Source organism: Mesoplodon mirus (assembly GCF_964341445.2).
Source record: "Mesoplodon mirus genome assembly, chromosome: 20".
Taxonomy (NCBI): Eukaryota; Metazoa; Chordata; class Mammalia; order Artiodactyla; family Ziphiidae; genus Mesoplodon; species Mesoplodon mirus.
In genome coordinates, this window is record NC_138996.1 from 8,537,486 (window position 1) to 8,563,421 (window position 25,936).

At 40.4% G+C, this 25,936-nt stretch overlaps 1 protein-coding gene across 1 annotated transcript; it reads right to left on the minus strand.

Annotated features, from left to right (window-relative positions):
• Nucleotides 1-784: 784 nt before the first annotated feature.
• Nucleotides 785-21,589, minus strand: POLB (DNA polymerase beta). The gene is made up of 14 exons (XM_082608752.1): nt 21,393-21,589; nt 21,007-21,064; nt 18,184-18,250; nt 16,851-16,925; nt 16,176-16,234; nt 14,146-14,195; nt 11,998-12,049; nt 10,157-10,211; nt 9,987-10,059; nt 8,770-8,840; nt 8,088-8,174; nt 2,645-2,709; nt 2,013-2,152; nt 785-1,017 (listed from the first exon to the last, which is right to left on the minus strand). Exons 1-14 carry the CDS (start codon nt 21,451-21,453, stop codon nt 923-925), a joined length of 1,008 nt encoding a protein of 335 aa, XP_082464878.1. The 5' UTR covers nt 21,454-21,589; the 3' UTR covers nt 785-922.
• Nucleotides 21,590-25,936: the final 4,347 nt, after the last annotated feature.

Genomic DNA, 25,936 nt, shown 5'->3' on the forward strand with positions numbered 1-25,936 from the left:
CTGTCAACCACTGCGCCACCAGAGAAGCCCTCTACTTATACATTTTTGACCATCTGAACTTAAAAGTTACACTGGAGGAAAACCAGGGCAAAAAAAGTAAAACCTTTGTTCGAAGTTTAAGAGACCATAGTTTATACATACGGGTACATATTAAAAGTGGTTTTAATTAGGGAAGCTCTTTCTGATGGATTACAATCAACTGCTACAGATTTCATTTAAGAGATAAACCACACACCTGTTCTTGGAATTAGGTTATAAGTATATGTTACAAAATCGCATATGGGCCAAGCATAGAAAAAAGTCTCTAAAAAAGATTGAACCCTCTTCCAAAGGCTTGCCCAATTGACTAATTTACAATCAGTAAATAGGAGGAAAGGTAATGAGGTAATGTGGTTTATAGCATAAGGGCAGAAAATGAGAAAACAAAAATTCCCATTTAAGATGTGTTATCATCTCTTTTTTTTTTTTTTTTTTTTTTTTTTTTGCGGTATGCGGGCCTCTCACTGTTGTGGCCTCTCCCGTTGTGGAGCACAGGCTCCGGACGCACAGGCTCAGCGGCCATGGCTCACGGGCCCAGCCGCTCTGCAGCATGTGGGATCTTCCCGGACTGGGGCACGAACCCGTGTCCCCTGCATCAGCAGGCAGACTCTCAACCACTGCGCCACCAGGGAAGCCCTCATCTCATCTCTTAATCCTCTCCACTGACCCTTAGTAAAGTGTGATCATGAACAGGATATATAAATTTAAACATATTTGCTAATAAAATAAGCACAAGATCATCTGATAATAGTACAAGAGGTTTTATTGACTAATGCAAGCTACAGCATGAAGAAACAATTATTTAAAAACACCACAGACCCTTATGTAGCAAAGGTTAAGAAATAAATTAAGACCTATTGGGCTGTGCCGGGGAGGACGGGCCTCATTCACTTCGATCCTTGGGTTCCCGGTATTTCCACTGGATGTAGTCGAAGATGTCCTTCTCGCTATCCACGGGCAGCGGCTCTCCAGCAACTCCTGCAAGGAGGGAGAACACAACCTTCCTCATGAGCCAGTTCTGGAGTTTAGAGGTTTCAGGACTAAGAGCTACACAGGACTCACTTCCAGAGGAAAAAGAAAATAGTCCCCAAGCCACTCAAAAAAAAAAAAAAAAAAAAGATATTGACCGCCCTCCCCCTCCCCCATGAGCTTGTGTCTGTGCTTGGCCACACATATTACTGGCACTACACAAAGAACCTCAGTATCCCAACTCTGGCCATCTGAAGTGGCCCTAATCCATGATTTTTCTGTCTGCTGGATCTCCACTGTATTCGAGAAAATACTCTAGTGAGTTCCTTTGCAACTCAATATACGGTCCCCGGACTAGCAGTACTGGCCCCACCTGGCAGCTTACTGGCAATGCAGAAGCCCACTGAATTAAAATCTGCATTTAACAAGGTTCTCACATGGTTTGTATACACATCGACATGTGAGAAGCACAGCCCTCATCTACCAGGGATGAAAAACACTTTTAGGACAAAAGGACAAAATCTTCATCTTCCTAGAAGAGAATAGTAAACTACATAGTAAACTGTGAAATGTTAACAAGATCTATAAAACAGAGATTAAGAAATTCTTACTCTTTAAACTTTAAAAGCTTGGAGCCAAAGCTACCAAGTTTGGCCTGGCACTAACAGCAAAAATAACTGGGTTCTTTGGAAGTCTTGGAGATACATTTAAGAAAACAAAAACACTTTAGATCAGTAAGATTATTTACTGACCATCAGAGGTAGAAAGAATTTAATCCATTCTAAGAGCTGGAAATAAATGAATCTTGTCATCATGGGCCTTCAACTGAGGGCCTGGGAGCACCTATGGATTAAAGCTTTTTTTGTTGCCTGAGGGACTAACAATACCAAAGAAACTGCAATTAACTGGCACGGTTACTAAAAGGCTTTTTAGAAAAACCAAAGTTGCTAAACCAAAATATCCAGATGACTGGGATTATCTCTAATGCAGACAAAAATACTCACCAGTGACTCCCAAGGGACGGATTGTGTATTCATTGATTGTGAAGCCTTTTTCTAGGGCATGAGCTCTCATATTCTTATTGAAAATATCACTCCCAGTGAAATAGAGCACACCACAGTAATACTGATCCTTGGGTATCAACCTACAACCAATAAACAATTCACCAATCTTTTACTACATATTTTCAATTTAGCAAAAATAGGACTCTTAAAATCATTAAGGCACAAAACAAGTCTGTGTGGTCCAATAACTGAAGAGGACACCATCATTAGGTAGACCATTCAAATGACCTCAACCTTGCAGTTAGTTGAGGTTTCAGTAAACTATGCTCTGCAAGAGGTGTGGACAAATGCAAAGCAGTATCACTTGTTACAACCAACTCTCCCCAGGCAGGATCTACTTTGAGCTGCAGAAGGCACCATGGTGAACCTAGAGATAATAAAGTAGGTTCTGTAGACAGTCATTATTCTTTATATACTTTCAGGCTAAACATTGTCTATTGCACAGACACATGGCACTTTGGAATGAAAAGGGGTCTTAGACATTTATGCAAATTCCAAGACATACAGAGGGAGGGGGAAAAGGGGAAAAGAAGGGAAAAGTTAATAGGTCAGCAATAAATGTTGAGTAATACCTGATATCAATTCTCCTGTGTGGATATTCCTTTTCATCATTTTTACTGGGAAGCTGGCAAACACCCTAAAATGTATATTTAAAAATAATGTTTAAAGATTTTTTTAAACTTAAGGCTTAATTCTAATCAAATATTGTTAACTGTGAAGTTATTTTTGCTTTAAATGGAGGCAGTTTTAGAATTGTGAGCGCTTGTAACTTAGTAGCTTTTCTATGCACTATATATTATCCCTGCCTTCCTACTGTGCTTCATGATAACTAAAGAACCACATGAAACAGCAGGCAAGGGTTCCGGTTATGAGGGTCTGGCTTTTGTGTGACTCTAAACAAGAAGCTAATCAAGGAAAGCGTGAAAGACAGAGACCAAAACAAACAGAAAAAAGCAACTTGGAAGAAACAATGATTATTCAGGGAGAAGAAAACAGACACAAAAGCTATCAGTAATATTCTCAGATCTCAGAATAAGGACAGAATTCTACAGAAAAAGAAAATTCAAGGAAAAGATTTAAATAAAAATTTAAAATATGATAGAAGTAGAAGAAGTTGAAATTGAGGAAATCTCCCAGAAATCAGAAAAGACAGAGAGGGGAAAATTAAGAAAAAATTAAAAGAAAATTAGAGGATCGTTTTCTTCCTTCTCTACAGGTGAGTTTTCATTATACTTCTGCAGTTTTCTTTTTTAATACTTCTGCAGTTTTTAAACAACAATTATCAAGGTCTGTTTTGTTATCTTTTCCTTTTCCAGGAAAATGGGGAAAGTTTATGGACTGGGCGGCAACGCATAAATATGTAAAAAGAAATACAAACATCACCAAATTTCAAATATAAAGCTTCAAATGCCACATTCTAAGAAAACTACACAAGTGACAGGTTTCTGGTCCTAAAGAGCAGTCGAGTTGATACACACGTCACTAAAAGACATACTTTTCACTCAGCAACATAGAAAAATCAAAATCTAAAATCTAAAATGGGTATTTTCTTTAGCAACTCCTATTCCTGAGAGATTAATGAAACCTGTTTATCTTCAAATATGAAACCTACCTTCTTAGGCACTAACAAGCTCCAACTCAACCTTCAAATGGAATTACCATGAGGCATTACCTTGCAGATCTGGATGTCTGAACGCACAGGCAATGATCTTTCTGTTTGTCACATCAGTAATAGGATTTCATCTAATGGCTTTGTTCCTTTCCTCAAGGCTAATTTTATTTCCTGCACTTTTTCTGAAGTGCTAATGTTAAAGCATTTCTCTGTATTACTGTAAATTCTTTATTCGATTGAGTGGATTAATTTTGTTTGGCATTTCAGTTAGGTCGCTTCATGCTGACTGTCTGAAATAAAGCCTCTTTCATTTCCCCAGTGTAGCCAAGGTATCTTCTATTGTCCTGTGAATCCTCGCTGTAGATATTTCACAGAAAATCATCCTCCGAGCTCAAACCTGCACGAAACGCTAAAATTTGAGTGGTACTCACCATATATAAAGTAAAAAGGCATCTAAATGCAGAGGAAATTGGTTTTTCTTCCAAATGTTATTATATTCACAGGAAGAATAGCTCAATTAATGAAAGGCCCTGAGTTTACAAGAAGATCTGAAATAACCCTGGCTTTCCTAAGCTTTGATTACTGTTAGTTTAAGAGAATTCATGTTTTGAAGATAACTTAAAAACCACACAGATGGTCATATCTTTAAAACTATTTAGTCAGTGCTTATAGCAACAAGACGTTCTGAAATCAAGTGGATCGATATGGAGTGGAGTTTATTCCACTTCATAAGCTGAATTCATTTTGCAGCCAATTTCCTTTCAGAAACCTAGAGATCTTAACTCCTTTGGTGAGCTCTGCTCATGTTCATGTGCTCAGGGTCACTGCCCTGACTCCTGCCTGCCTCTCTCTCCCCACAGAGACCTGCCTGCCTAACTTCCTTACTTCAAGTCTTTCCCCAGGCCTCATCTTCTCAATAAGGCCGTCCTCTTTAATACCGTCTCCTGCACTCCCTTTCTTTTTTAAAAATAATACTTATTATCTTAACCTAACGCTTTATCTACTTAATAGGTTCACTGTTAAGTAGCAGTCCCTTCCCATACCCTCAAATAAAAGTTCTACATAAATTCACTGATCTATCCCATTCTCCTAGAGCAGAGCCTGGAATGTAGTAGATGCTAAGTATGTATTTGGTGAATTGACTGAATACACCTTCTCATTCCTACTGACACTCATTCTCCCCACTTTGTTCTTTCATAGCACCATCTTCTCTCTTTCTATCCCTTTTTCTGTTCCCCAATTTAATTCTTTCCAGGTTACTACCTTCTTCCAACTGATCTATTTCCAAATAGAAATATATTATTTTTATATTATTATTATGTATTATACTAGTATAACACTGCACAACTCTTTGAAGATTCAGTATCTTCAAACGATATTTGTACAAACCCTTCAACGTTTCCACATATATTACTTAATCTGATCTGCGTAACAGTCCTTTGACAGAGGGCAAGGATATCATTTTAAAAATAAGAAAATTAAGGCCTTAGAGAAGTAAAGCAACTTGTCAATGTCACACAACAAATTGGTAATGGAGCCAAAAGATCTTAAAGCCTCCGTATCCAAATCTACTTTCCTACGATGCAACATACCAACACCCACCGTGTTTGCAACAAGATACAAATCACTTCTTATTGCCTCCAAAATAAAATGATTTGAAAGTTGACCTGGAGTGCTTCTCATCCTAACAAACACTAATTATAAATGTCAAAACAGCAGGCTCAAACATGGCATTTTCTAAGCTTCAGTAAAGACATGAACTACATGTACAGTATACAAACTTTATATACAGATCATCCACTAAGATGGATTCCTATGTCACAACATACAGGCCTTAGTCTCTTATTGTGGCCTAAGTCTTCTATACTTTAAAAACAAACAAAAAGCCTGCTTTCTTATTTTTTAACCTGTTTTCTTCTGGAAAGAGGTTTGGAGGATTCCCTTTCTGGCAATACCTGTACACGTGCTGCCAGGTATGACCGAGAGAACGGAAGGCAAGATAGAGCCACGATTTCCACAACTCCAGCCCGTATCCTAGGATGGGTGAGTGCTCCTAGTCTTTCACATACCACAGATACTGTGAGGTCTGGACCGGCCGACTCTGCAGCACCACTGGGATTTGGCTGCCTCTGACCTTCCTAGACAAAGGATTTCTCCTCTTTGAGCAGCTACTAGGATAACCCAGTTCCACTATGTCAGCAACTCTTTACGTTCATATACTTGGCTACCCACCTTCCTTTTCAGGTTACACCCAGCCCACCAGCTTGTAATTTTTCCTTGTATTCTTGCTAGCTGGATTACTACAGCCTCTGTAGGTCTTCCCTCTGGATCTCTTTGGGCACAGAAGAATACTGTTCAGACTGTAAAAAAATGCTTCTGCTTTTTTATTGTGTAAACACACCTTCCTGGTGGCTAACTCTGAAAACAGCTGCTGCGCTTCCCCAGGAGAGAGTCCAGTGCTTTCACAGAGATGACTACTGAAGGAAGAGAGTCAGGCCAGAAGGGGTCCCCAGTGGCATACCAGGACACTTTCCTACTATTTAAAAAAAACAACCTATCTTGTCTAGCACATGATTTTTAGAATTTTATCTGATTGAATGGTCTTTAACCGTAAGATTTATGCACATTCATTTTGAGTCATTTAAAGTCAATCTACATTTAAAAGGGTGTTCATATGGCATATACAAATCCTATTTTTATTAATATCTCATGTGTGCATATATTTTTGGGCATAGGGTAAGAGCTCAAAACTGACAGACTAGGGAGAACAGCTCATAAATGTAATTCCCAAACACTGACTAGAATTTTTAGGTTTACCTTTCCCAAAGTTCTTTTGAAAATATTGATAAAGTGTGACAACTTAGGCAATATACTTTCACAGCCCATTAAAATCACCATGCTGAATCAAATGACGTGTTTTTGCATATATGATTAAATACACATAACATAAAATACACCACTTTAACCCTTTTGAAGTGTGCAGTTCAGTGGCATTAAGTACACTCACACTGTTGTGCGACCATCACCACCGTCTTCAGGACTTTTTCATCTTCCCCAGCTGACATTCTGTCCCCATAAACACTCACTCATCTCCCCGCTGCCCCGCCCATGCCCTGGCAACCACCGTTCCATTTTCTGAATGACATGGTAATTCAATTATCTATCTCAACCATCTTCTTCTACTTTTGGCTAAGACGGTCAAATCTACACAGTGAGACTCTTGCTAATTTTAGCGTGTCCATGCTCCAAAAGCACAGTCTCTTTCCTTTCAGTCACATGACTTAGGAAAAGGGGGGCATGGAGAAAAGAGCGCCCAAATGCTGTATTTAAGTGAGCAGCAGATAAATGTAAGCCTTTATTACATTAGCCCTAGATTTCTGTTTGCCTTCGGTTTTTATACAGGACCATTTATTTATTTATTTATTTATTTTTTTGCGGTACACGGGCCTCTCACTGTTGTGGCCTCTCCCATTGCTCAGCGACCATGGCTCACGGGCCCAGCCGCTCCGTGGCATGTGGGATCTTCCCGGACCGGGGCATGAACCTGTGTCCCCTGCATCGGCAGGCGGACTCTCAACCACTGCGCCACCAGGGAAGCCCAGGACCATTTATTAATGTTCTTAATCCATTTGCTATTTGTCTTGAATCCTCAAATCTTAATCCCCTAGGAAGAACACAGGACTTTGACGGTCCATCACAATGGGTTTCACTGGGACGACTCCACAGGTGCCCCCTCTACGAGCCCCCTACTTATCATTTCACACAGCATGGTTCTTCCCCTGAACGTTCTATCACGTACCCTGATGCCTTCTTTCTTTGGTCTTGTAATAGATTAATACTCTTCAGACAATTCTAATCTCACTTATTAATATATTCTGAGTCAAAGAGTATTTGTTATTTTAGGGAAAAAATATAATATATTAAAGTCATTATGGATATTTTAAAAATAGCAGATTATGCATAATTACCTATTCCAATGGCACAGATTATTTACGAGTGGGGAATTTAGAATAAAACTCTTTACTGGGACTTCCCTAGTGGCACAGTGGTTAAGACTCCACGCTCCCAATGCAGGGTTCGATCCCTGGTCCGGGAACTAGATCCCACAGGCATGCTGCAACAAAGATTCGCATGCCACAACTAAGGAGCCCTTGAGCTGCAACTAAGGAGCTCACCTGCAGCAACTAAGACCTGAGCAACCAAATAAATTAAAAAAAAAACAAAAAAACAAAAACACCCTCTTTACTAAAATATTCTCAGATTAGAGAATATATCTCCTCTAAGGTCTAGGATGTCCTATTTACTGACCGTGACACTAAGCTACAGTGAGGTCACACTCAGAATGGTTACTGGACAGTTTCCACAGTTTTTTTTTAAATGTGTTAACTCAAGCGAGTACTTACCATGAACTTTGTTTCCCCTTTTGACAGAGTGTCTGTAATAAAATGGACCTTTTGTAACTGCTCCACAACACGATGTAACAGCTTTGGCTGTAGAATCATAATTAGGGAATAAGAAAAAAAGCAATTAGTCTGTTACAGCACGAGAGCATTTCTAAAATGAGTTTTCTGATGCTCTATGCAGAAATGCCTAGTTTTCCTATGTTCTGAGTACTTTTTCTTCTAACAGAAAATTCACCTTATCAAATGAAACCACCACTTTTCACCAATATCATGATACCCCCAAATAGACATCATTTGTCTTTATCTGTTTCATTAAACAAAAAGTTACCTGCTTCATCTTTAAAAGGTATATATTCCAAAATCAAAAGCATTTTGCCTTCATGGGTCTTCTAACAGAGCTTAAGTTTCTTGATAGACAAATAAATAATTCTGGAAGTAGTTTACGAAATTTCATCTCTTTCAAATGTTAGACTGTCCTGCCAGTTCTTTGTGGACAAACAATGCGTATCCCTTCCAACAACTTACTCTTCCTCTCAAAGAATTCAGTCAGTACAAAACACTTCAACTGACTTTCAGAAAGATTAAAACAAAAACTCATTCTGAAAATATCCAATTATCATTTAGAAAATGATATTCACTGCTGTGTAAGACCGATCACATTTGCTTATAAATTCTGAGGCACCTGTTTGGTTGACTCAGAGGTAAAGTGTGGATGGGTCAGAAGAACATCCATGTCGCCACTGGACTCTGCACCTGTGAATGCAAAAAATACGTATGGAATTCTCCTCACAAATGTATCAATTAGGCAAACACAGAACCAAGGTGATGACACACATAGAAGAGTCTTACTTCTTACAGCCTAACTTTCTATTTCAATGTGCTTCATATTCAGAATTAGTTAAAAGAGTTCAATTTTCTGTCCAACTATTCAGGTATATTGATGTAAACAGCAGAATCTGGGATAACAACAGTAACTGATGTTAGATATACGTTGCATACAATTGGTTAAATATTATTAAAAATGTACCTAAGTAACTACTCAATAATGAATAAAAATAACATTTAAATATACCTTTAAAATATATCTATGAACACTAAATATTTAAAAATCTCAAATTAAACAATATGCTCTAACTCTGCAAAGGTTAATCAGAAAATTCATTTCAATTCTTCTGAATGAATTCACTTAATGAGTACTGGTAACAACTACGATTATGGCATCATAGATAAGAATGCTAGATTCTTATAGCAGCTACCCAGAGAATTTCTGATAGCCTATTACCACTTCCTAAGCAAAACTCCAGAGGTGGCCAGAGATTCAGTCAGACATCTAGTTCAAGGTTTTAAATAAAGTTCTATTTCAATTTTTTACGGTACTATTTTAAACTTTAGGTTACCCTTCCAACATTTTGAAACAGTAAGAGACCAGGATTGGGTGGGTCTCACTTTGTTCACATTCACAGAGTAAATCAAGATCTGCTGAAGAATCTGGGTGTTTTGAGAATTGGTTCTGAGCTGATGTCTCTGAGACATTAAACGCAGATCCATTAGAGAAAACTTAGAAAATTAAATAAGGTAAACAACAAACAAAAAAACTACTCATGGCTTCACTAGCATCTAGCCAGATAACCACTATTAGCATTTAATATACCTAAAATTATTTTATAATAATTTTATTAGAACTAGTCATCAAAAAAACCCATCCTATAATAAAATCAGGATGAATTTCCTCTAATTTATATTCCCATTTGTAAACAAATAAATTTAGTTAAGACTACTAGATCTTAGTAAATCTATAAAGTAACATAAATTACATCTTTTTAATCCATGTTTTTCATATACATTAGGCAATTTTAACATCATTTAACATGAATAACCTAAGCTTAGGAAGTATGTTACCTCTTCTGAAACTGCCACAGACTGTAGCAATGTACTCAGAATCCACTTTGCCAACTTCACTTAGTATAATATCCTAATAGAAGAAAAATTAAGTCAGTATTCTAAAAATGGCTTTTCACCAATTGACATTCTCAATTCTAATCAAAGAATACAATTCAGCACACTCTTACTTGCATTTGTAACATCTCTTCACGAGGAATTCTTTTCTCAAAGTCCTCAAAATATCTATAAAGACAGATTTTTTGGGAAATTTGAATCTTAGAAATTAAACTGCCTACTTTATCGAGTGTCCTTATACAAGCAGATCTTTCAAAACTCAAGACTAAAATTCATTACGACAAGAGTAAAATTGGGGGGGTGGGGAGAGGTTTATTCCTTAACTTGGATCAAAATCCTTAAGTGTCATGCTTTGTGATATTCCAGATATTCCATCCAAACTTATTTTAAATAAACTTCGCATTCACATACCAAGAGTAAATAAATATATTTAAGTTAATACGGTTCCAAGTTAGACTGTTCCCTACTGGCAAATCCAGGGATTACAGTTTATTGCTCTTAGATCCTGAAAAACACTTGTATTTTAAAATATCCTACAATATGGATGAACCGAGACAACATTATGCTAAGTGAAAGAAGTCAGTCACAAAAGACCATATATTATGATTTCATTTACATGAAATATCTAGAATAAACAAATCTATAGAGACAGAAAGTAGAATAGTGGTTGCCAGGGGCTGGGGGAGGGAAGGGTAGTTGGGAAGAAATGAGGCATGATGGCTCATGGGTTTGGGCTTTTCTGGGGACAACAAAAATGTTCTAAAATTGACTACGGTCATGGCTGCACAACTCTGTGAATATAAAAAACCACTGAATTGCACACTTTTAAGTGGGTGAATTACATGGTATATGAAATGATATTTCAATAAGGCTATTAAAAATACTATCTTAGGGCTTCCCTGGTGGCACAGTGGTTGAGAGTCCGCCTGCCGATGCAGGCGATGCGGGTTCGTGCCCCGGTCTGGGGGGATCCCACATGCCGCAGAGCAGCTGGGCCCGTGAGCCATGGCCGCTGAGCCTGCGCGTCCGGAGCCTGTGCTCCGCAACGGGAGAGGCCACACAGTGAGAAGCCCGCGTACCGCAAAAAAAAAAAAAAAAACAAAAAAACTATCTTAGTATTAAATAACATCTAAGAATGATAAAGTGCCTGTTCAAAACCAATTCTCACAACAAGCAAGTTCTTCAGAAGATCTCCATTTACTATGTAAATGCAAGGAGAGTGAGAACTACACCATCCTGATCTTTTACTGGTTCAGAGTTTTGGAAAGGCAGTGTAAGTTTTAAAATATTGTGGTAAGGCATTAACAGGGAAGTTCAGAAGGTTATTAGGACTGAATGGCCAACAAGACAACCTAAGACCAGAGGAGATACGTGCTTATGCATGTACACTATGTTCTGTAAATAATCAGTCATAAGGGGGGGGGTCTGTATCTTGCACTTGACAAAGTAATTACCCATGCTGACAGACGACACGTCTACTAGTTATTCCTATTCTGGTATTTAGGTGTCTGGGTTTTCTTCCTTTTCCTTTTTAAAAAAATTTAGTGTTTCATGGTCATGTCCCGTCTTCTCAGGTAGACTCTCAACTTCTTAAGAGCTACACTGAACCTGTTTATATCCTAACCTCAGAGGCAGTGCTTTCTACAATGTAAGCATGAAATAAACACCCTGACCGACTGAGGCCCTCAGTTCTATGTATTTTAAGGCGAAGTTCCCAGCTAAAGTCAAGGGAATGTGGGATATACTCAAAACAAGCAAACAAACTAGAAGGCAGTAAAAAAACACGTGTGAATACAGGCTTATTCTCTATAGGAGTCTGCAACAAATCTTAGCATTTCTGAATAGTAAAATGACTGTGTTTAGCTAAGTCTGAAGACTTATGGTGTACGGAAGAATGGCTATAAAATTTTTTACTTTTACATTTCAAGTGTCAAAAGAAAATTTGCTATCTTACTTTAGCCCAATTCGCTGATGATGGTTCAATTTATCTTCATTTTTTCTGAGATCTGTATAGAAGATAAATAAAGTTGAGATGCTGATTTAAACATTTTTGAAAAAAAATGCTAATTTCAGTGATCCTTTTTTTCAAATAACTACCTGGAAAACACACTGAAACGACTTTGAAAAGAAAATGAAAAAAACTTTCAGATATTAAGAACTAGATAAAAGTGATTCTTCAAGTCAATAGTAAAATCCAACAGTGACTGCATAATCATTTTTATTTACTGAATCAAAATTTCAATTATAGTTACATAGAAGAATAGATAAAACATACCAGGATCATACCAAACTTCACTGAGTATAGCAAAAAGCAGCCTTCTAAGAACGTATATTGCTTAATTTATGGTTAATAGCAGCAGAAGTTCATTCATACTGTTCATTTGTTCATTCACTCCTTCACTGGATTAATATTTACTGAGTACCGATTTGTGCAGGCACTATGCTAAAAATCCCATTGAAAGGAGAGGCAGTATTATCGTTTTTTTAATCAAGAAAACTATAATATCTTAAATCGAAAGTGACCGAGTTCCAACTGGGTGGTCCTTTAGTGGGTACAGGCACAGGAGTGAGCCTTGTTAAAGAAATGGCAAGATAAGTATGCTTCAAAAGCAATTCCTATGGTCGCCCTTATATTCACAAACATAAACTCTCTCTGGAGACATAAAATGGAGAAAAATAAGCACCTTTATTATTAAAAATAAGCACGTGATATTTCTCAGAATTGTGTGCACACAGAAAACACTAAGATGTATGACCGAAAATGCCACAGAAATATTGAGTTTGTTATATACGGAGAGAGGGATATCGACAGCTATTACATTACGTATCTGTGAATGGTGAAATAATGTAAAACCACCACAGGAGATCCTAGACACTCCCAAGGGATGAACGAATACCTTTGCGAAACAAACTCTTGACCTCTTTAACCAATATTTCACTCAGGTAAGTTATATATGCCACAAGCAGAAAAGCACAAACCCTCTCTGGGATGCATATATTAGAACAATTCATTCTCTAGCTATGTGATTCACACAAATTCTTAAGTTAATAATATTACTAATTAATCATGCCCTTTAAGAGTCAGTTACTATTTTTAAGTACTTACTAGGTACCAAGCACTATGCTAAGTCTTTTACATACATTATTTCATTAAATCATATGAGAGAGATATTATGATACCATTTTGTAGCTGAGAGACTGAAGTATCACAGTCAACTTTTTTTTTTTTTTTTTTGCGGTACACGGGCCTCTCACTGTTGTGGCCTCTCCCGTTGCGGAGCACAGGCTCCGGACGCGCAGGCTCAGCGGCCATGGCTCACGGGCCCAGCCGCTCCGCGGCATGTGGGATCTTCCCGGACCGGGGCACGAACCCATGTCCCCTGCATCGGCAGGTGGACTCTCAACCACTGTGCCACCAGGGAAGCCCCCACAGTCAACTATTTTAATAAAGGGGTGGAGACTGGATTCAAACCCAGGTCAGTCTCCAAAATCTGTCCACCTGACCATCTGGGTTGCTTATAAATAGTTGAGCCCACAAATATTAATCCCCAAGTGCCACAGATGTGCTGTAATGAATCCATATAGTATACACCCTTGAAAGCATGAAGAGGTAAATTATATTTAAAAGATTGCTATATTAGGTTTAAGGAAAATGTTTTATAATTACTTGACTTTTATTTTTATCACTTCTTTGAAAGCAAAAATCCCTTCAATAAGCATTGCAAGCCTCTTAACAGAATTTTTCTCAATATACATAACTTGGCTTTTAGGCTGAATGTATAGGACTTTACGGTCTAGAATTTTATTAAAGAAACAAAAGCAATTTAAAAATCGTCTAAAAATCTACAAATGAATCATTGCCTTTAAACCAAGAAGCCACTTCTTGTTCTTCTTGATTTTTTTCTAAATTATAGACCAAAACGTGTTTAAAATGGGAATATAAACTATACTTTATATCTGTTCTCTACTGTAGAGTTAAAAAGAAAATCTTACCATTCGTTTCTACTAATTGAGAAAGGGTTTTTCAAATTCCAGTTTGTTAGAGCATGGCCCTTCAGGACTATATCTGACCTGAAATTAGTGACCTACTGTACAGACTCACCTTCTAATGTCTTAATTCCTTCATCTACAAACTTCCTTGCAGCAGATGGACTACAAAGAAAGAAAAGCATTATCTCAGTATCAAGTGAAACTCAGGATCCTTGTAACAAATAAACAGTTATGTCTCCTCTTGTCAAACATAAAAGCTACTGCTGAGCTAAAAAAAAACACCTGCTAAACTATTGTGTGGTTACTTTGGTAATGTTCAAATTATCGAAGCCTTAATCTAGGAAGACAGTCATAAATTTAGATATGAAAAAGACATCCAAGCAGCTAGGTGGCATAATGCCCATGTACATTATTCATACACCAGAAATACAGGCACTTGAAAACCATTCATTCAAATGAGATTTTTTTTTTTTCTTTTTGCTGTATGCGGGCCTCTCACTGTTGTGGCCTCTCCCGTTGCGGAGCACAGGCTCCGGATGCGCAGGCCCAGCGGCCATGGCTCACGGGCCCAGCCACTCCGCGGCATATGGGATCCTCCCAGACCGGGGCACGAACCCGTATCCCCTGCATCGGCAGGCGGACTCTCAACCACTGCGCCACCAGGGAGGCCCTCAAATGAGATTTAATGAGGACCTATTATGTGTCAGATATTCTTCTAGGTGCTGAAAATACAGCAGGAATAAGACAAATAAGGGCCCTGGTCTTACCTGTTTACATTCCAGTGGTTAGAGAGAGACAATAAACAGATATATAAACAAAGAAAAATATCTGGTAGGTGAATTAAAATAGGATAATATGACAGAGTGGCTGGGTCTTCTTTAGATTGGGTGGTGAGGGAAGGCCTCTCAGATGATATTTAAACTGAGATTTTAATGACAAAGAGCCTTGGTACAGAAACTGTGCAGTAAAGAAACTGATATTCATATCAGGAAGGCAATGTGGCATAGAAATAATAGGTCTGAACTGGGAGCCGGGAGACCTAGGCTCTGATTCTGGCCCTGCCACAGCTATCTCACTTTCTGCATTCAGTTTTCTTGCCTGGACAATGAGAATAATGTAACAGATGCTCTCTAAAACAAATATTAACATTTTATAATTGTCTTGGGTCCCCAAGGAGTCATGCTCCTTTTCAGTATACTAGGTTTAGGAATTTAATCTATTTTAAAATAACATTCATCAAATGGTTGCCATTAAGGAACAATCATCATATACCTAAAAGAATGACCTCATTCCATCAAGATGAGAGTTAAGGAAAGCGCTGCAGCCCTAATGTTTCAGTGTTAACCTTTACTCTCCTCAGTGTCAAAGAAGCCTCTGCTAGTTCAAAGTTAAGATAGAGATGCCTTCATTAGGAAAGACCTGAGTGCTTGTTCCAAGCTCATATGCCAGGTACTACAGAAAAAGCTTAAATGTTTAGGATAATACCACGCTCAGAGAGGCAAAAGAGCCACAATTTGGAGGGAGTGATAATAAGTCCACAGAGCAAGTGCTAATGGAGCTTAGAGGAAGGAGGGATTATTTCTGGCTGGGGACTCAAACTGGATTCATGTGCCTTGAATGGGGCTTTTAAAGTCGCGGCAGCCTCTGAAGAACCAGCCTGAGACATATAAAATATGGGTGAGTGAACTGCATGGGCAAAGGTGCAGAGGTGGAAAGGTACAGGCTTTGAAGAGAAACAGCATGTACTTTAGTTTGGCTGACATAAAAAAATTAAACAACCCTACTACTGTGTCTGCTTAAAAAATAATTCTTGGGGCTTCCCTGGTGGCGAAGTGGTTGAGAATCTGCCTGCTAATGCAGGGGACACAGGTTCAAGCCCTGGTCTGGAAGGATCCCACATGCCGCGGAGCAACTAGGCCCGTGAGCCACAACTACTGAGCCTGCGCGTCTGGAGCCTGTGCTCCGCAACAGGAGAGGCCGCGATAGTGAGAGGCCCGCGCACCATGATGAAGAGTGGCCCCTGCTTGCCACAACTAGAGAAAGCCCTCACGCAGAAACGAAGACCCAACACAGCAAAAATAAATAAATTAATTAATAAACTCCTACCCCCAACATCTTCTTTTAAAAAAAAAACAGTCTTACCCAATGCCACTAACTCGAGTCAGGAAATTGATGGATGAACTCGTATCATCCTGCCGAATCTTTAAGGAAAAAAAAAAAAGTCTAACAATGATTTAGGAATGCTTTGAGGACTCAAGTGATCTTATGAGAAATACACTAGGCTGCTAAGAGACTTGAAGAGCCATTTACACTGGCCGGATAACCCATGCAGAAGGATTCATGTAAAACCCCAGTGGTTACAGGTTAGTAAGAAAGCAGATGAAGATGGCTCTTCTCTGAATTATCCAATACTTTTAAAAGGCTTATTCATAAAAAGACCAGAAGTGATATAATGACTATCATCAGGGTGAAATAAAACAATAAAAATGCTTGAGAGAGTTTAAGCATAGAAATTCTAAAAGATAACAATCATTTAGTCAAAGTTTATAATCTCCCTTCTAAATGGTACTGAAAATAAGAAGTAATTCTATCACAGATGCTAATAGTCTCTTAAATGCAACATAAAATAAGTGAACAGTTTATAAGAACAATATTCCAAATTTAAAATATAGGACACTTACAAAGCCATAAACTGCTCCTTCCTTTTCTCACTGAATCTAACAGAGGGTGGATGACGTCACCCACCCTGTAATGGTGCTACATGATAGCTGCCATAAAGGCAGACACTATAAGCAAACAAATAAGTCAGCATTTTACCTTTTCCAGTTTACGCAATTTTCCAGTAGCTAAAAACTCATCAATCTTTTCAGCAATTTTTGTTCCTACTCCAGGCTACATAGAAAATAAAAAATATAAAAGTCACATAAATATTATACTTACCAAATCACTAAAAGATAAAGGAAAAAATGAGAAATGAAAAAACAATGATCATCACATGACCAGTTTTCAAACAAAGGACACAGAAAATTGAGCACCAGTAAAAATATATTCCCCCAAAGACAAAATGTTTAAATGATTGGCAAAAGAGGAGCCCTAATAAGACAATTCTAAATGACCTTGCTTTTTCAAAATTAACTTTTGTTGTAGAAAAATTAGAAAATATAAAGTTGCATAAAGAAAATACTAGAATCACTTGTTAATTTCATCACCCTGAAAATTAAAATAACCTGTAACCTTGCCACTTAACATCTGCTATATACTGACTTCTTTTTTGCTCATATACATATGCAAAGTTATGTGCGTGTATATATATGCGTGTGTGTGTGTGTATACATACGCCTACTTTTTTCTTACAAAAATAGAATCATACTGCTTTGTAAAGTGCTTTAACTTAAAAATGCATCATGAACAAATTTCTATATCGATAAATAAACTACATCTTTAATGACCGCATAGTGTATTATTGTATGGATGTATCATAACTTACTTTAAAAATACCCTACAGGAGAACATTTAGATGTTTTCCAATTTTTGAAATTATAACAATGCTGTCGTGGACTTCCTCTAGAACAGAAGTTCTCAGTCTTTTGCATACACCTGCATCACCTGAGGGATGTGTTAGAACAGAGAATGCCAAGTCCCACCTGAGAGGGACACTATTAGCACACAGGGCTTCATGGAAATTACAGAGAACAGGGCTAAATGCCGTAATATGCAAAGGGGCTTAATCATGTGTTTATTAGTGGGTGAGATCTCCTTGGGAACACTAACTCACATAAGTTCCTCTAGCTGGGGATCAGAAGGAACAGCTAGCGAGCAGACATGCTACGACCACTCCGTTACCGCACTCTCTTGAGGACTAACACTCAAGCTGAAATTCAGTGTGAGAATGAGTACACATATATATGGCAAAGTAGAGAAAGAAAATTGTAATTACATGTTAAAAAAAAATTTAAATCCACCCCCTCCCCCAATAAAAACACTCCAAGCTTGAAAAAGTATGCTTGAAATAGCATTAATCTTATTCCAAGAAAGCAGTGAAATCTGCCCGTGTGGGTCAAGGCAGCTTCGGAGGCAAATTTCATTTTGTGGGAACCCATCAGATCGGGACATGTGTGAGCTCTTCGATCAACTCGCTCCCTAAACTTACCAGTTTCTTAGCTTCTGCTCCACTCTTTATTTTGTGTGGGTACTTTGCTATCACAGATGCTGCTTTTCTACAAGTAAAACGAACAAAAAAAGGGAAAACCAATTAGAAAGCCAGCAAAGTATTAGTTTTTCTTAAACTGGAATATACATACAAACAAATATGCAGCTTAAACTTTCACCAAGATGAACTTATTTTCCACATCCGTGTAAAAATTTAAAACTCAATGAGCTGACAGACCACCTGCATCTCTAACTTGTAAAAGTATCCTGAAAACCCTCGCATTTGAGAATGACAGTTTTAACCGTATATGTAAAGCTAGGGAGATTCAGGAAACCAGTAGTCTTTCCTTTCTGGGATTAAGTGGAAAACATCATTGAGCTTTTTTTTTTAATAGCTAGTTTTTAGAAATTGTTCATAACTCTCTTTTCATAAAAAATGTGCCACCTAGGGCCTCCCTGGTGGCGCAGTGGTTGAGAGTCCGCCTGCCGATGCAGGGGATACGGGTTCGTGCCCCGGTCTGGGAGGATCCCATATGCCGCGGAGCGGCTGGGCCCGTGAGCCATGGCCGCTGGGCCTGCGCATCCGGAGCCTGTGCTCCGCAACGGGAGAGGCCACAACAGTGAGAGGCCCACGTACCGCAAAAAAAAAAAAAAAAAAAAAAAAAAAAATGTGCCACCTAGACGTATTCAAACTACTACATACCAAACTGGCTTATGGATGGTTATTTTTAAATTCATGGCTTAAAACTATTCCCCTATGTCCTTGTACCAGTTCTTTTTTTTCATTGCTCTCATTTCGGTTCCACATAAAGCAGTGACCTGTATCCTTGCCATCTCCACACATACCTAGCTCAGTAGTCTGGTGACAGATTGGGTCCACCCTGGGAGCTCACTGATGGTATCCTGTCTATAATTTCAATGCTAAATGTAGTTTTTGGATAGTCTTTGAAGCCTTAGTTTTTCACTCTGTTCTAGCACATATAACCTTCAGATTTGGATTTCGACTTCTGTATTAGCATGTTACTGATGATGAGTCTGCAAAGGTAGGTTGAGGGCAATTTGTGGAGGAAATTGTTTCAGCAAAGACAAGCAGTTCCACATAATTGGCACTATGGCACAAAGCCTGAAAGGGAAGAAGAATTAAATCAGGAAAGGCCTTTTGTATGCAGACGCTTTGGGGTTTCATCAAGGTAAAGAGGAAATATTTCATTCAAGAGAATATTTTGGTCACATCAAGAGAAATGTATATGGGGACTGGGGGCTGGGGAGGAGCCTGCAGGGGTGGTAGAGCATCACCTGCTTTTCCAGACTTACTGCCCACTCAGACTATACCCCTTATGCAAACTGAATTACTGACTTCCTAGAAAATGCAATACCCCTTCACGTCTCAGTGCCTTGGCTCATTTTGTTTCCTTTCTCTAGATTGTTCCTCCTCTCTCTTATCTCCTGATGGGCTCCTTGAAGACTAAACACCTCCTCTCTGAAGCCTCCTGAGACTCAAGTAGAATACGGGGTTGAATCTCTCTCGGATGTTGAGATCATCAAATGTGTGGACCACAGTACAAATATTTTACAGAGGAATTCACAGGAGGTAAAGAAAGGGAGTGTAATCAGTTTTTAGTTATGGTGAGTGAGAAGGAAAGATGGGAGTTGAGTTGAGTTTTGAAAGGGTAGAGACAAAGGTAACACAGGCTTGAAAATCTGGAGAAAAGCCCAGTGAATACAGATCTGGAGTCACTGACTGGTATTCAAAGCCAAGAATGGTAAGATTGCCAAGGAAAGTATAAAAGTGAGAAAAGAGGGCTAAGGGCAGACCTCTGGGAACTACCAACATTAAAAGGTAAGATAGAAGAGGAGAAAGAACAGAGATCGTGCCATCATGGAAGTCAAGATGAATGCCACTGAGCGTCCAATAAGATGAGATATGGGTGAGAACCTTTTCAGAGGAATGGCAGGATGGAAATTACACTGCAATCAGATAAAGAATGACTGGGGGGCTTCCCTGGTGGCGCGGTGGTTGAGAGTCCGCCTGCCGATGCAGGGGACACGGGTTCGTGCCCCGGTCTGGGAGGATCCCACATGCCTCAGAGCGGCTGCGCCCGTGAGCCATGGCCGCTGAGCCTCCGCGTCCGGAGCCTGTGCTCCGCAACGGGAGAGGCCACAACGGTGAGAGGCCCGCGTACCGGAAAAAAAAAAAAAAAAAGAATGACTGGGGATGAGGAACTCCAGGCAAGGAATACAGATTATTCAAGGTTAACTGTAAAGTGGAGGAAAGAGAAAGGTGCTAGCTAGAGGGCAGAGGGAGGTGAAGAAGATTGCTTTGTTTTTGCTCTTAAGAGCTGAGGGACTTGGACAGGTTTACAGATTAAAGGGGCGGAAGCAGGTGGATATGGCATTAACGGCTAGGATAAGGGCCCTGGTGAAATGGACAAGGATGAGATTCAAAAGGTGACAGATCAGCCACACACCAACCAGATGGAAAGACTCCCCTGAACCACATCTATTTCACAGCACAGACCTCACCCACTATCTTTCATTATGACTTAAAATCAAACTGCATTTTCAGTAATTCACGTTCGATCATGGGAAAAATATGTATTAGCTTATTTTCAATCAGAATTGGCAACTAATCAAAACTGATCCTACAGAACTCTGCCCAAATTCTCTCAGAAATATCGCAGTAAGGTGCCACCAGAGTCAATACCCTCAGTTCTTGCTTTTTTTCTCCTCCTACAGACGGTCCTAATATCCACTGGACCCTCAGCCCTGTTAATTGCCACACATCCGAGAACGCATGCTAACAGAGAATGCCGCTCCGTCCCACCTGTAGGCGTTGTACTTGTGGATAGCCTGGTTCACGTTCTTCTCAAAGTTCGCGAGTTCTGAAAAGGCAACAAGAGGCTCGGGTGAACAAGAACCACGAGTAAACAAACGAGAACTGAGTTTCCTGGAAGGGGGCGTAACAACCTCTTAAGGCACAGGGACCCCCGCTTGTACACCGGCCAGGCAGGCCAAGGGCAGCCCAAGCGTGACTCAAAGGTCCCCAGCAGGACTGACAATCTGCCACCGGCGCCGGAGGGAGATCCGCACGGAAGACTCCGGGCTGCTAGGGGCCGACCCCATCCTTGGGCTGTCGGGACTCGAGAGAAGGAAGGGAAAGCAGCGGGGAGGGAGGAGAGGAGAAAGGCAGCGGCGCCGGGCCGGGCTAACCTGTGAGCATGTCGGTGATGCCCCCGTTGAGCGTCTCCTGCGGCGCCTTCCGTTTGCTCATGGTGGCCTGCACCCGAGGACCGCAGAGAGCTCACAGCCAGGGATGGTCCCCTCGCCCAGCTTTCGGGAGGGGCTGGAACCTGGAGAGGACGCAGGATCAGCCCAACGCGGCGAATCCAGCGCGACTGGCTGAACAATGAGGGATTCTGACTGGGGGGGCGGGGGCGCGGCGCGCGAGTGACGTCACGCGCTCGGGGCGGGGCGGGGCCGGGACCCCAGGGGCAGGGGGCGGGGCCGGGGCGGGGCCTCAACGGCGAGAGAGAAAAAGGAGCCTGGAGCCAGCAGGACCGGGAGGAGGTTGTTGGACCCGAGCTTAGATTTGGCGGACGGGAAACGGGAGCCTCAGGATTACAACCCAGTGGGGTTCCTATGGGGAAGACCTGGACTCCTAACCTAAGGCGTTGTACCTGTCTTCCCAGGCATAACGTTTTCTGCAGTCCTCTCCCTAGAAGGGAAGTCTGGTTTTGACTCTGAAGTCAAAACTTCAGATGGTGGGGTGTGTAAGATGATGGGGTGCGAGTAGAGTACATAGACCTCAATTCAGTCCACGCTGCAGAGGAGTGCTGTAAGTCTGCGGCAGGAGCCTGGAATGAAATCTGTCGATCACAGGAATGCCTCCCATACTAAACTTTTTAGCAGATATGTCACCCAGTGTCAAAAGATATTTTATGTTTTATTCCCCTCCTTTTGCGGCAGGGGCCAAAGTGAAAAAACCACTAAGAACCCCTTAACCTAGATAATGAGCAATGCAACTGTCATTACAACATGAGGACCTATATCTGAGAAATTTACAGTTCTGCTTAAGAAACGGAAATGTGACATCAGCAATATGTTACTTACAAGAGTAACTCCTGGGGTTCATACTCAACTGCCAATTCCAGGCAATTGCTTTGTGTATAAATAAATTAAAAGCTTAACAAAATGATACATGGTTACTGTAGAAAAATCTAAGAAATATATAAAAGGAGAATAGAAAATAACATAAATGATTATCTCACCATCCTGTTTAACCATTATTAATATTTTGGGACATATGCTTCCAGTCTTCTAATTCAGTCCTTTCTAAATCCTTTTCAATAATGGAATAATTATTTAGATATAATAAGTTTTTGTGATTAGGTTGTGTGTGGGGTTTTTTTGTTGTTTTTATTTACACTGTCAGTGTACATCTTAAGTTATGCTTCTTGGACATTTGTATTCTTTTCTAAATTTCCTATTTATATCCTTTGTTCATTTTTCTTATTTATTTATTTATTTATTTGGGGCTGCATTGGGTCTTCGTTGCTGCGCTCTTGGTGCACGGGCTTCAGTAGTTGTGGCACACAGGCTCAGTAGTTGTGGCGCATGGGCTTAGTTGCTCCATGGCATGTGGGGTCTTCCTGGACCAGGGATTGGACCCACGTCCCCTGCATTGGCAGGTGGATTCTTAACCACTGCGCCACCAGGGAAGTCCTGTTCATTTTTCTAATGGGGTAGTTATCTGTTATGAACTTGTTAGATTTTTAAAATACTACTACTAACACTTTTTTGTATATTTTACTTGTAAAGTTTTTGTACATATTTGCACTATCCTCTTGTCCCTTGCCTTTTAACTTTATTCTAAAGCTTCTTACCACCTTGATTCCCACCTTCATTTAGATATTCTCTGTTCTCCTTTTCTCCTATGCAATCTCTATTCCAGGTTATGTTCATATTATTTGGTTCTGAAGAATGATCATTTCTCATTAAAAAAAAAGTTTTTATTCACCTCTGGGTAATGAAAGTTACAACTTTAGGGAATTGCGGGATCCCTATATGAGTTATGTCAACCTTTAAAAGATCAGGGCCAGAAAATCCAAGGAAAATGATCAATTCTCTGTCCTCATCTTCTTGGATAAACTAGTAACATTTGATCCACTCATTCACTCTCTCCTGGAAACAATTTGTTTTCACTTGGCTTCTAAGTTAGCCCGTGCTCTGGGTTTTCCTTCTTCCTCAGTCTTCCTTACTAGCCACCCCTTCTCAAGTGTTGGTTCGTTTGTGTGTGTGCTGGTTCCCAGCCCTCCTCCACTCTCCAGCCTTGTGGGAAAGTGCCTCAGGCTTTGATCCTTTAACCAGCTTTTCCACTCTGTCCTGTTTCGCCCTTTTAAATGCGAAGTCTAGCTTGAAGACTCCTTTTATCTTTCTAGCCCTGATCTCCCTCGAACTCTAGTCTCATATACCATCTCAAAGACAAAATGTCCTACAAACTCTTGCTTCTTGCCCCTCTAGCTTCTCCCTAACTTTCCCCCATATCCATTAATGACATTTAATCCACCCTGCCATCAGGCCAAAATCCTAGGAGTCATTCTTAATTGCTCTTTTCACACCCCACATCCAATCCGTCAGCAAGTCTTGTCTGGTCTGTCTCCAGAATATTTATTCTGAATTGGATCACCTCTCACGGCTTCTGCTGCCACCACCCTAGTCCAGTCTACCATGATTTTGCTTCCCAATGACTACCATAGCCTCCTAGTGGCCTCCTCACTTCTGCTCTTATCCCCTAAAGCAGTGGTCCCCAACCTTTTTGGCACCAGGGACCGGTTTCGTGGAAGACAATTTTTCCATGGACCGGGGTCGGGGGGGGGATGGTTGTGGGATGATTCAAGCGCTTTACATTTATTGTGCACTTTATTTCTATTATTATTACATTGTAGTATATAATGAAATAATCATACAACTCACCAGAATGTAGAATCAGTGGGAGCCCTGAGCTTGTTGTCACTTGCCACTCACTGATAGGGTTTTGATATGAGTCTACAAACAATTGATTTATCATGGTCTCTGTGCAGTCAAACCTCTCTGCTAATGATAATCTGTATTTGCAGCCGCTCCCCAGCACTGGCATCACCACCTTGGCTCCACCTCAGATCATCAGGCATCAGATTCTTAAAAGGAGCGCGCAGCCTAGATCCCTCGCATGCGCAGTTCACAGTACGGTTTGTGCTCCTATGAGAATCTAATGCCACCGCTGATCTGACAGGAGGTGGAGCTCAGGCGGTAACGCGAGTGATGGGGAGAGGCTGTAAATACAGATGGAGCTTCACTCATTCTCCTGCCGCGAACCTCCTGCTGTGCTGTGCAGCCTGGTTCCTAACAGGTACCAGTCTGTGCCCTGGCGGTTGGGGACCTCTACCCTAAAGGCCACTCTCCAAATAGGACAAGAGTGATTTTTTAAAAACATGTATCAGCATATGTCATTCATTTGCTTAAATACCCTCTCATTGCACTTAGAATAAAATCCAAGCTCCAACTCCCCTGCTTCACTTCTTGCCACTTTCCCCTTTGTCTAGGACACAGGTGTGCACACAGGTACCTGCTTCAGGGCTCATGTCTCATCGTTCCGGCCACTGCCTGGCTGCTTTCTGCTCATCATTTGAGTCACAGTGCTGAACAACCTTCAGGCACTCTCTGTCCCATTACCGCCTTTTATTTTCTTCTTAGTATGAACACTATTTGAAACATGTTAGTTGCCTATTACCTGCTCCCTGCCCGACCCTCCCTCCCGCCGACATGGATTGTAAGCTCCATGGGAGAAGGGGCTTCATCTTTGTTCGCCATATAGAGGTGCTCGATATAACTTGGATGAATATCCTAAATCGTAATCTTGCTGAAGTGAAGTGTCAAATATTTCAAATTACACAGGATACTGACCGATTATGATGTGGGAGGGCTGATCATCCCAGGTTGGCAGGGACTGAGAGGTTTACTAAGATACAAATGGTTTATTAAAGAAGAGGTTTACTAAGATACAACTTTCAAGGCTAAAACCAGGAATATTCTGGGCAAACCGAGACAAGTGGGTCACCCTAACTTTTGTCACCATTTTAACAAATCGTGACACTAACAAAACCTAATTTGGAATATAACACTGAGCACTCTTTCAGGGCTCCTAATTGGAGCAATTTTAAAAATAAATATTTATCGAATGTCTATAAAATTGATCATAGGAGGGGAAAAGGAGGAAGAGGGATTGAGAGCTATAGAAGCCACAGGACTCATTGGGAGAACTGGAAAGGTTCACACACAAAGGAGAGAGCCAGAGGTGGCCGGGGTGGAGAGGAACTCAAGTGGTGAGCAGGGCCTCAGGGCCCCACATGGAAATAGCATTTGGCTCTGGCCAAAAAACCATTCTCTACTTTAGAACCTACAAGTCTGTGGACTCTCTTGGGAAAATGGGACATAAGAACTGCTGTAGGGGATAATATTTTTGAAATTTGATCTGTCAATTTCCTCCTCCCTTCCACCCATCCCAAGACAATAACTGTAGTTGTTTCATTTGTTCAGGAGAAAAAAGTAACAGCAAAAAGCCCCTGTCTTTCGTTTTAGGATTCCCAAAGCCTGAACCATTTAAAGAGAGCGTGCTCGGTACTTCTGAGATAAATGTGATTGAGGGAGTTTCTCTGGGGTAAAAGGTGCTCATTCAATCAACAAACACTTATTGAATACCTACTAAGAGGCAGGCA

Coding starts and splice junctions, on each gene's coding strand:
- POLB (XM_082608752.1), bottom strand. CDS start 21,453: ATGAGCAAACGGAAGGCGCCGCAGGAGACGCTCAACGGGGGCATCACC. Junction 12,050..14,145: donor AGGAATTAAGACATTAGAAG/GTGAGTCTGTAC, acceptor TCTTCTATACAG/ATCTCAGAAAAAATGAAGAT. Junction 1,018..2,012: donor CCGTCCCTTGGGAGTCACTG/GTGAGTATTTTT, acceptor CCCTCCTTGCAG/GAGTTGCTGGAGAGCCGCTG.